The 11879-nt window shown below is 40.1% G+C and overlaps 1 protein-coding gene across 1 annotated transcript in view; it reads left to right on the forward strand.

The window, feature by feature from the left end:
* The window catches only part of ATP8B2 (ATPase phospholipid transporting 8B2), a gene marked incomplete in the record, with an annotated part of 2601455 nt that extends 2590178 nt beyond the window's left edge, over positions 1-11277 (forward strand). Inside the window, 1 exon segment of the mRNA XM_044080643.1 lies at positions 10355-11277. Within this exon segment, the coding sequence (XP_043936578.1) occupies positions 10355-10627 (273 nt within the window).
* Positions 11278-11879: the final 602 nt, after the last annotated feature.

Here is an 11879-nt window from a genome sequence, read left to right on the forward strand (position 1 = left end):
TTCCAAATGTGTCTTATGAATCAGCTGTTAATTAGTCCATAAAATCTTCTTGTGTTCTTTCCCAATTTTTCAAACAAGGGTGAATATACATTGCATTTGCTAAATGATCATTCTCCGTTACACTTTTATTTACTTCCAGCAAAACCTTTCAGAAAATCTGATCAATTGTTTGCATCCTTCTCTTATAGATTCATAGATTGTTACTAGCCTAATGACCTGGAAGGGGGATGGGGGCTTTCTACTCCTAGCCAAGTTTTCCCAAAAGAATAATGATGTCCTGTATTTGAAGAGGACATTGAGAGCCAGGCATTTATAAGCTAGCTGTAGGTTGCTAAATTGGCAAAAATAGTATCCAGAGTCATCCTCTTGTGCTAGTTGTTGTAGTGCATTTCATTTGTCTAGCAGTAAAGAGGCTTGCCACTTCCTTTGACTCCAAAAGCTCATTTCACTAGATCTGTGGCTTCATCTGAAACCTTCTTCTCAAGTGTTCCAATTGATAATATATGTGCTGTAGCTACCCAGTCCAAGGTACATACCTTCATCTCACACTATAAAATGGATATGCAGTTCAGATGTTGAGTCTCCGTTGATTCAGTTGTGCTCTGGAATATCGTTTCATAAGACTTCCCAAGTAAGAAAGTAACTGGGGACTCTTTCCCATCCATTGAGGAATAAACTTAAAAGACAACATCAGATATGAAAATTATGTACTCGCTATAATGATAGATCTGTGCTTTCTGTCCTTCATCAACTACCCTACCACCAACCCTCTCCTTGTTTTTTTTTTTACCTAGTACTTGGGACTTGGGTTCCTGCAATGAAACCATTTGATTGTTTCAGTGATCATGCACAAAATTAAAAATGAGCACTCTACTGGCTTTGACCACCACATTACTTCATTTCATTGAACAATATTGTCAGTTGGTGAGTTCTTTTATGTATTTATTGTTGGATTTCCTTCTGAATTAGGAGTCTAGCAAGTTCCAACTTCAGAAGTGAATTATATTGTTCAGTTTTAAATGTGTTTATATATCTGTGGTGTATGGAGAATGCCTTGTATAGGTTTGTATTTGCTTACATAAGCATATGTTTTGTAATAAAAAATACACAATGATTGAGGTGACTGTCGCTCGTCTCGTGCATTCAGATGAGATGCTGAGGCACTTTGATGGTTTCAAGTTGTTTATTGTACATAATAAACACATCAGGAGCTGTAGCTGGAATGTATATTTAAGCTAACTGACTGACTCATTACTTCAAACACACTCCCATGTGCATCTCCATTCATGCCTGCATTCACTCTGGTTGACTATACAAAATGGCACTGATCCTGCATGTGCTCAGTAACTTGTATGCACGTGCTGTCTAGTGACAGTGGCCGACTAGGTACAATACACACAATGATCTACATCCTCCTTCCATGATTTGTTCAGCATGCAATAGGAAAGCAAAATATTTTTCAAGCTAGGCATCACTTCAGCATTTAACAACAAATGAATTCAAGTCCAAGTTGCTGTGCATTTTGAAATGGGTCTGGATATTCTACCTGATCTGATCACATAAAACTTTTGACTGGGTTTAGCAGCAGGGACAGTCTCTGGGGAGCCTTTTACAATTGGAACTTTGGGGATGATATCAGGATTACTTGAAGAAAGTACACTGTCCTCTGGCATTTGAACAAGTGCAGAGTCATTCTGAGAAAGAGTCTCTGGCACAGGCAATCTGCTACGTCACCGTTTCGGAGACTGGTAGTATGCGTCTTTGATTCCTTCTGAAATCCATTCCATCAGATTGTACAATGTAAGACCTCGGTTCTTCACAATTATCTTTGACAGTTCCCACTCGATCATATCCTTTATATTTTTGCATTCTCACAATCTCATCTTGTCTTAATGGTCTAAGAGGTTTGCTGGATTTATTGTAGTACAACTTTTGTGACTGATGTTTTTTTCAAAAGTTGAGTCTTGACCACTCTGTTGTTGTTTTGCATTTGGAATTGTTTACTGATTGGAAGAGTTGTTCTAGTCTGCCTGGACGTCAGTCTCTGAGCTGGTGAAACAAGCAGATTGTCTCAAGGAATGTTTTTAACATTAGGTTAAGAAAAATATCGGTACCATTTTTCTTGGATTTCTCCAACAAACACTTTGAACTGCACACTCAGATAACTGGACTTGTGGATACTCAGGATTGCTAGTAACATGGACAAAGTCCCAAGACTCAGCAAAATTCTTGAGCTGCTGACTTGTAAACTGTGCACTATTGTCAGAAATGACTTTGTGCAGACTACCATGAACAGAAAAATCCCTCTCCAATTTCGTAATGACAGTGCTGGACATTAAGTTAGGAAGAAGGTCAATTTCAAACCAATTTGAATAAGAGTCTACTAACATTGAGTAATGTTGACCATTCCATTCGAAAATATCAGTAACAACCATCGACCATGGTAGTTCAGCAATCTGGTTTAGCTGAAGTGGTTCTTTTTGTTGGTGCGATCTAGTGCTATTGCAAATGGAACATGCAAGAGTTTCCTTCTATCTTTTGACATAGAAGGCCAAAATACTATGCTTCTTGCACACTACCTGTGTGACCATGATGCAAAATTTTGATATACTCCTGTTGTAATGCTGTAGGAATTACCACTAGGTGTGCTGGGGCTGTATGCATAGGCTTTTTCAGAATTGTCCCTAGAGGTTGCTGATCAATCTCTGTTTGAACAGGTTTGCCATAATTATGATCACTGAACTTTGAACATGCGAACACTACTGCCAAAAGTTCTTTTTAAATTTGTGCACGCTGCATTTCAGTTTGGGTTAAAGATCTGGATGTATAGGCTACTGGTATGCCTTCTTGAAGACGTGCTGCACCAAGACCATACTTTGAAGCATCACACGAAAGAGTTACAGGTCTGTCAACATCATAATATCTCAATGTAGATGGACTGGCAATTTTCTGTTTGAAAACATCAAATGATTTTTGGTGCTGTTCCAACCAGGACTAGTTTACATTTTTGCGTGTCAGCTCACATAAGGGTACTGAAAGATACTTTCCTAAATAGTTGACCATACCAAGAAAACGTTGTAAGGATGTGACATTTTCTGGAACTGGCATCTCAAGAATTGCTGCTTGCTTAGACGGATCTGGTTGTAAGCCAGAGCTGGTAAACAAATGACCCACATAAGTAACTTCTTTCAGTATGAATTAAGGATTCAGTTTGATTTACTTCATGAGCATGGTCTAGAACTTTCTTGAAGTTTCTGTTATGTTCACCTTTGCCATTGCCCCCTACAATAATGTCAGCTATTATGATAGCACATAGATAACCTGAAAATTTTTTTGCATCGCAAGTTGAAATACTTCATTGGCGGACTTTATCCCAAGTGGCATTCTCAAAAATCTGTATTTACCAAATGGAATACTGAAAGTGGTTAACAATTAAGATTTGTGATCCAGCAAAATTTGCCAAAAGGAACTTTTTGCATCCAAGACAGGAAAGACAGTGGCATTTGGCATGAGAGCGGCTGCTACTTCTAATGTGTGTAGCAGATGATAAGGACGCTTAAGTGTTTTGTTTAATACATATCTCATACATATCATAGGTCTGCTCAGTACATATTCGAATAACATCTGTGCTTTTCTTATAAGCTACAACCATGGAGGATACCCATTCAGGCGGTTCTTTTACTGGGGTTATGACACTTGAATTCACAGTTTTGTCAAGATCTGCCTTTACTTTGCTGTGTTAATCGTTTCATTAATCGCAGAGACTCCATCAACATAGAACGTTTGCTCACAGATCTCTAGCTGATATACTTGCTTCTTTGGATGTTCTCTTTTAATAAAAGTATGTGCCACTTTAGATTTGCAAAGCATTTTGAAATGCCTCCACCTTTTACATTTATGACACTGCTGATCAAAAGCTAAACACTTCTGTCGTTTAGGTTCATGGCTGCCTCCATAATTACGACAGTTAACAATGAGGTTGGGTGTTGTGGCCCCATTTGATTTATAGTTAAGGTTGGGTACTGCCACACCCTTCGGTTTATATTTCTTTTTCATCTTAGCTTCATGTTGTACAGTATCAACATTCGCACTGGCAGTCACTGCATGCACGTTTTTCTCATTTGTAAGCATGTTCGTATGCTTTTCTGTAAGCTCATATATTTGACAAATCTCAATGGCTTTGCTCAATGTTAAATCATTGTCTCAAAGCAAAATCTTTCCCACTGCATCATTATTAACACCATACACAAGCCTGTCTTTTATCAAGTCATCTCTCAGATCACCAAATTTTCATTTTTTTGCTTTATTTCTCAAATCAGTAATATATGCTGCTGTAATTGCACCAAGCTTTTGATTTCTTTTGTAAAATATGTGCCTTTCCATTGTAATCATTTAAGGGTTGCACATTTCTCTAAATTTGCATTTTAAGCACTCTGGGTATTCCTGAGTTTCAGCCTGTATCACAGTATGCCCCCCCCCCCCCCCCACGTAGACAGCAGGTGCATACACAAATGAATGCTACCTCTCAATGGCTTCCAAGCTAGCTAAATTATAGTATGAATGGCTTTGTACATTTTTTTAATCAGGAAATGCAGCCTGTATGAAAATATATTCTTGCTCAAACGTGCCAAATTTCAGCAAAATTATTTATCAAACACCAGTTGTCCAGGTCTACAAAATTGGAGCATCTTAAAGCCACAGAAAGCCCTAATAATTAATATTTATTACTGCCAGGCAGTAAATGTGATAGATATTTAAATATACCCATAAAAACATATTAAAGGGATGTTCTTTGCATCAAAAAACTGGCATCCACTGCCACTTCTGTACAGAGAAAATCAATAGTCATAAAAAAAAACATTTCTGACAGGTATTCACTGTGTAATTCAAAGTCCATGCATTCATTATAGTTTAAGATTCAGCAGACTTCGTTATTTTAAAAAAAAAATTTGCCTTAGATTCTTGCACTGAAGCGGTACCTGTACCTAATGTAGTACCCTATACCTTCTAGACATTCCAACTGCTGCCAACATAATTTAAAAAATTATGTGCCACTGGATTAGTTGATTCTGTGAATAACGTATATGGTTAGTAAACTAGAAAGTGTCCATAGCTGTGGTATTCATAGAGTTTGGCACAGTGCAGTACGAGTTAGTAAACAGACTAAACTTCTTTGGAGTGGGTAATGGCAACTTGGGTAATACTAACTACATAAGGTATAGAATGTTGCAGTAAATGGAGTCTGCTCAAATGCAGTGATATGATGATTTTTAGCATGGCATCACATTTGTCATTTTTTTGGTAGGTGTCCCTCTTTATCACTGTGTTTACAGCCTGGAGAGAAACACGCTTTTTGCTAGTAATGCAAAGGTGTATAACTGGGTTTACATAAGAATGTGTATAAAGGGCGGACAGACATTTGACAGTATTGGGAGTGGTCTGATACATGGTAGCTTAAATTCTGTGCAGAGATGCAAAGAAACACATCTGTGAGACAAAGCTGCAGAAGCAGTGGAGAAATGGAGGGGAAGTTGTAACTACAGAGGAAGACTTGAAGATAACTTTTGCATCAGGTGATTCAAAGGTGTAATTAAGCATTGTGAGAAAGCAGGAATGATGGCAGATGAATGCAGATGTTCCTAGAAAGAGGTATCATTAGGAAACGAGAAGCTTTCTCTAGAGAAAGCTAAGACCCCATGTGGAGTATTATATATAGTTCCTGTGAGCTCATTTCATTCATCACAGCTTATAGAGGACAACAGTGTAAATGGTGCATGTTCTTCACTGTATGTCATGGCATTTATTCTATACATTTTTGAAGAAAGGATTTGGATGTAGCATGAGCAGTGGATCATTAAAGTCCAAGTGAGTGCGCATTCCAGGAAAAAAAATCAAAAGGGTATGATTTGAATATAAAAACTTGAAGGCTGAGTGAAGTACAAAGAAGTATTTTTTATGGAAACGTATGTGAATGATAAGAGCAGCCTTCATGAAAAGGTAGTAGAGTCAGGAACAGTGTAATGATTTATGAATGCATAGAAGCAACATGAAAGCATTCCTTATACCTGGTGGAAGAAAAAAATATTCTGGCTATTAAGCAGAATCTACAGTTTTAACAAAATATTGGTGAATGGTTAGACTACATAGGCCAAGACATCCTTGTCTGTCATCAAAGTCTGCATGACACCCACAGAGCATCCTTTACTGGAAAAGGATGCTGGGGGAGCGGCGCTGCAATGTAGATGTGGCCTTGTTACATGCAGATTACAAGATTTTTTGAGGCCGTGAATCAGACATACATTCACCCTCATTTAGGTCAGAGAAGATGATCTTGCCCTTCCTTAATGAGTCACCATCTTACTGTGCAAGAAGAGATGAAAAGATTAATTGTCACACAGTGTTGGTAGCCAGAGAGAGGGAAGTGTGTGGAGAATGAGGAATACAACTATTAGATAGTAATGTGTCTGCCCCTTACATACGTTAAAAACATTTAGCAGAGAACAAAGTATTCCTGTTGAAAGACATCACAGGGTAGCTTTTATGGGTACTGTAGCTTGCATGTGGAGAAGTAGATTTCCTTCTATTCTCATGTTGCAGTTTTCTAAACATGTGGGATCCTCCACCTGAGGCAACCTGAACGTCTGGCCCATATACAAAAGATTAACCTGGCCACTGTATGGTGCATGGGACGTCACATGAGCAGAATAAGGATAGATCTGACGAAGGCCTTCCTCCCCACAGAAAAGGTCACATCTTTAACATCATACTTCAAGAATCTACTCCTAGCCAGCAGCATTTCAGCCAGGGAGTGTCTACGCCTCTTGGGGTTCATGACAGCTACACTTCCTATGCTGCCCCTAGCCAGGTTACACATGAGAAAGTTTCAATGGTACCTGAAGAATGTTTGGTCCCAACATGCCCACCCATTAGAATTTCAGAGTCCCTTCCTTCCATGTCGCAAGAAAGAGATATATTGGTTGATCCAGCAAGTTCACCTGAATCCATGATTGCCTCTACAACCTCTCCCTGCAGATCAACAGATGTACACAGATGCATCAGACCTGGGGTGGGGAGCAACAATGAAGGGTCTGAAGGTTCAGGGATACTGGTACTGCCATTAAAGATAAAAACATACATGTCAGGGAAATGACTGTCCTTATCCTAGCCCTAAAGACATTCTCTCCCATTATACACCCAGGACCTCTAAAAATCTTCACAGACAACACCATGGCCCTGTGGTACATCAACAAACAAGGGGGAACAAAATCCTACTTACTTTGCAGGCTGGCTATCCAAGCATGTGAAATGGCCACCCTCTCCAAGGTAACGCTGCAGGCAGTTTACATTCCATCACAAAACAGTGTTCAGGCAGATGCTGTCAGCAGGTCAGTATCTCTGAACCATGAATGGATGTTGCACAGGGATGTGTTTCTAGGTATAGTCCACCGGTGGGAAACACCTCAAATAGATCTGTTTCCCTTCCCTCAGAACAGACAACTACAGCTATTCTGCATAAGGAATCCCTGTCCTCAGGCATGGAGGGTGGATGCATTCTCGATTTCCTGGAAGCGGATGTTTCTTTATGCATCCCCCCCTTACCTCTCATACAGAAAGTCTTGCTGAAGATTCAACAGGACAATCACAAAATCTTGCTGGTGACTCCCTTTTGGCCAAGACAGCACTGGTTCATCCTCCTTTTTTCACTATCCAAAGACAATCGCCACAAGTTACCTCACAAGGTGGACCTCATCACACATCAGAAGAGATCTCTCAACCACCCACACCTACATATCCTCAAATTGACACTGTGGGTGATAAACTTCTGATTCCTTTCAGACATCTTTACTCAGAGGATGTGCTTTCAGTCCTGCAGGAGGCCACTAAACCCACTACCAGAAGATGCTACCTATCTAAATGGAAAAGGTTCTCCAGTTGGTGTCTTAACAAACAACTAGATCCTTTTCAGGCAGATTTTCCTCTAGTTTTGTCTTACTTGTATGAACTACTTAAGAAATAACTTTCCATTTATCAGTTGTTTCTGCTTGCATATCTCTCAATCCGCCTTTGCTTTCCAGATTAGAGGTAAAGTTTTTTCTTAAGAGTGTGCTCCATATCAGGCCACCAAGAAAACCCATTCCCCCTCCTTGGGACCTGAATTACATTATAGAAAAACTCTTCACTGCACCTTTTGAGCCAGCAGTGTTAGCCTCCCTGAAGATGTGCACAGTGCTTCTAGTAGCCCTGACTTTGGCTAGGAGGGTTTCAGAGCTACAGGCACGCATGACTATCCCACCATACCTGATACTTCATAAGGATAGGGTCTCTGTTCACACAAAAACCCATCCTTCATGCCTAAAGTAGTCAATGAACTTTTGCTTAACCAGTCCATCCACTTTGCCCACCTTCTTTCCTTCTCCACAGAATGACAGTGAGAGAGTGCTCCATTCCCTTGATGTTCACAGGCAACTTAGATTTTACCTGGCCAAGACTAAGAGTATCAGAAAGTTTAACCAGATGTTTGTTTCCTTTCACCCCAGGGCTCTGGGGAAAGCTGTCTCCAAACAAACAGTTTCCTCCTGGATTTCCAACACTATTACCTTCTGCTACTCTTTCCATGGCAAACTCCTTCCCTGTGCTGTGAGGACCCACTCTATTAGGTCAGTGGCCTCCTCGGGGGCTTTCTTCAAAGGTTTAAATACTGCCACTATCCTAGAGGCAGCCACAGGGTCTTCAGTCCACTTTCACTAAACATTACAAGCTGGACTATATCTCCAAGGCTAGGGCAGGCTTTGCAAAAGCCATCCTGCATGAAGGATGGTTCTTCTTTTTCTTCTACCACCCATAACACATGCTGAGCTTTGGTACTCTTCCCTCATGTTTAGAATACTGCAACATGAGAATAGAAGGACATAGAATAGTTGTGTAAAATCTTGCCATAACCATAGATGTCGTCCTCTTCCATGTTGCAGTATTCCTGTCCCTCCCTCCTACCCCCACTAAGACATCTACCTGTTCTCCTTTACATTCGATTATTTTTCCCTGTCTAGATGACATCCCGATCAGCTTCCTTTAGACTACTGTCCAACTGGAGCATTCAGTTCTGAGATCTGTGCGTGCGGATGTCACATTTTATGGTACCTACGTGTGACGTCTCACGCACCATACAGCAGCCAGGCTAAGCTTTTGTATATGGGCTGGACATTCAGGTCACCTCAGCCGGAAGATCCCACATGTTTAGAATAAGGCAACATGGAAGAGAAGGATATCTGTGTTTATGGTAAGATTTTACACAACTATTCTTTTCTCTGATTTAAACTGAAATGGGTGCTAAGTATTGTGTTGTCCACTTATGTGAGATCTGTGTTATGTATAGTATTCTGGTTTGGAAATTTCACCTCAGAGATTCAATCCATCAGAGGCGAATAACTTGTATGGAAAATGATTTATGTGGGGTGCAGCTAATGACAGACTTTGAATATTTTCAAACTTGATAAAGTTAAAAAAGGCATTACAAAACATTATGAAATGTAATGTTCCCAGTTTGTACCTTCTTGCTTTACCCTGCTAACTCTGTTTTGTCAGCTGTTGCACTTCAGTTTTTTACAACTGTCTGATTGACCAGATGACTGCTGGGTGGATCTGACAGACTCCTTTCGCATCACCGCATCCTTTTTAACTTTATTCCTTTTTTGTTCACCTATCACATTTGCTTTTTGTGCATTACATGTGCTTGTATGTTTGTTTCTTAAAGCTGTGTATTTCTAAATGATAGTGTTAAAAAAGGTGTTTAAGTTCTGTACTTCTCGCTCCCACCATGAAAAGGTAGAGGTTTGTATACTGGAGGAAATTCCTGATTATAAAACTGCACACAAGTGCATAGGCTTGTAAGCATACTGCTATGACCCATACTGTGAAGCTGATGCAGAGAGAATTGAAGGAAGGAGTGTGGGAATACTTCTGCACTGAAAACTAGGATATGTTGGGAACTTATTTGTAGAAGTGATAGGCAGAACTGAGTGGGCCTCAGACAAACAACAGATATTTATTTAATAGATAAAAAGGAATTTGCAGTATGAGCAATAACCAAAGAGAATCTATTGAGGTAGAGTATGAAGGAAGCATGAACAAAACAGGTGAATTTGTCAGCTTTCTGTGCCCTCCCACTTTATGTACGAGTTTGTCAGTTTTCACTGTTCTTATGAAACCGGAGTATGATCATTTCTAAAACATGGAATGTAGTAAGTTTTAATGGATTGAAGGCACTTTGCAGCTTTGTTTCCCCCAAAATACAGGTTTTGTGTGAGGTAACGCCTACAGCAGGCTAACCTTTCTAACCACTTTTTTTTCTTTCTAGGTCCGCTACACACAGCTTGTGCGGAAGAAGCAGAAGCCACAACATCGATGCATGAGGAGAGTGGGGCGCACTGGATCTCGACGATCTGGTTATGCTTTCTCCCACCAGGAAGGCTTTGGTGAACTTATCACCTCTGGAAAGAATATGCGCCTTAGCTCATTAGCACTGTCTAGCTTTGCCACACGTTCCAGTTCCAGCTGGATAGAGACATTGCGGAAAAAGAAGCCAGACAATCTAAGTAGCCCTAGTGGAGAAAAGACACTTAAGGTTTAAAAGGCGGTGTACAAAGGACCAGTAATAGGCTGAGCCCTTAATGCTGCTGTTAAATGGACCTGTTCCTAGTTAAAGGTGTTTCTGTGGTTATTAAGGGATCAGCCTTTCACCAAGGGATCAGCATGTTACGCCCATCAATAGAATGTGGGTTTGTGTTCACTGCTAGCTGCCTCCATCCATCCAAGCCTTCTCTGTCCAGCTCATAGCGAGTTGCAGGCATACAGCAGAAGTTGTGTCAGCTCAAAGCAGAATCCAAAGGCAGCAAAGTGTGACATACTGCTGGGCAACAGCTTTTTGTGGAGTAAATTTAATGAGATTATACATGCTGCAAAAGTTAGGGTGAGAGGGAGATAAAAAGAGCATAAGCTGTCCAAGGCAGTTTGGACTACACCATGGCTGAATAAAAGCCAAAGGATCCAGTTAAAGGGCAAGAGCATGGGACTGTGAAAGCTGTGTTACACCATAACCTGATTTAATGACAACTCATTCAGATATATATTTTTTCGTAAGATATTTATGTTTCTTGTTTCAGGCAAGTGGCAGTGCAGGGATTAGTCAGCATCTCAGTGGTTATTGCAAAATTTGCATTCAGTCCACCCCCCCACCCTCCCCCCAGAAAACAAACTGTGTGTGTGTGTGTGTATATATATATATATATATATATATATATATATATATATATATATATATATATGGGTCTAGGACTATTCACTGAAAGCACATTTCACTGAAAGTTATATATGGCCCTTTCCCCACTGTTGTGCGACCCTGCAGTTAGTATATATAGTAAGGGGGTGTGGGGGGGGCACCGCCCACCACCTCTTTTAAATATTTTGAACTATATACATGGATACTTGCAATTCCAATAAATTACTTTTTCTGAACTTAATATATATCCAAAACATGTGGGGGGGGGGCTATGCCCCCCACACACCCCTTACTGTATATACTAACTCCAGGGTCGCACAACAGTGGGGAAAAGGCCATATATAACTTTCAGTGAAATATGTTTCAGTGAATTGAGCTTTCAGTGATTTGTGCAGTCATTTGGCTTTCATTGAATAGTCCTAGACCCATATATATATGTGTATGTGTGTGTGTGTATATATATATATATATATATATATATATCTGCGTGTGTGTGGGTATGTGTATATACACACACACACACACACACACACACACACACACACACACACAGACACACACACACACATGTATGTATGTGTGTGTGTATGTATATGTATGTATA

The sequence above is a fragment of the Protopterus annectens genome, chromosome 8.part0 (genome assembly GCF_019279795.1).
Source record: "Protopterus annectens isolate FY-2018-M chromosome 8.part0, PAN1.0, whole genome shotgun sequence".
Classification (NCBI taxonomy): domain Eukaryota; kingdom Metazoa; phylum Chordata; order Ceratodontiformes; family Protopteridae; genus Protopterus; species Protopterus annectens.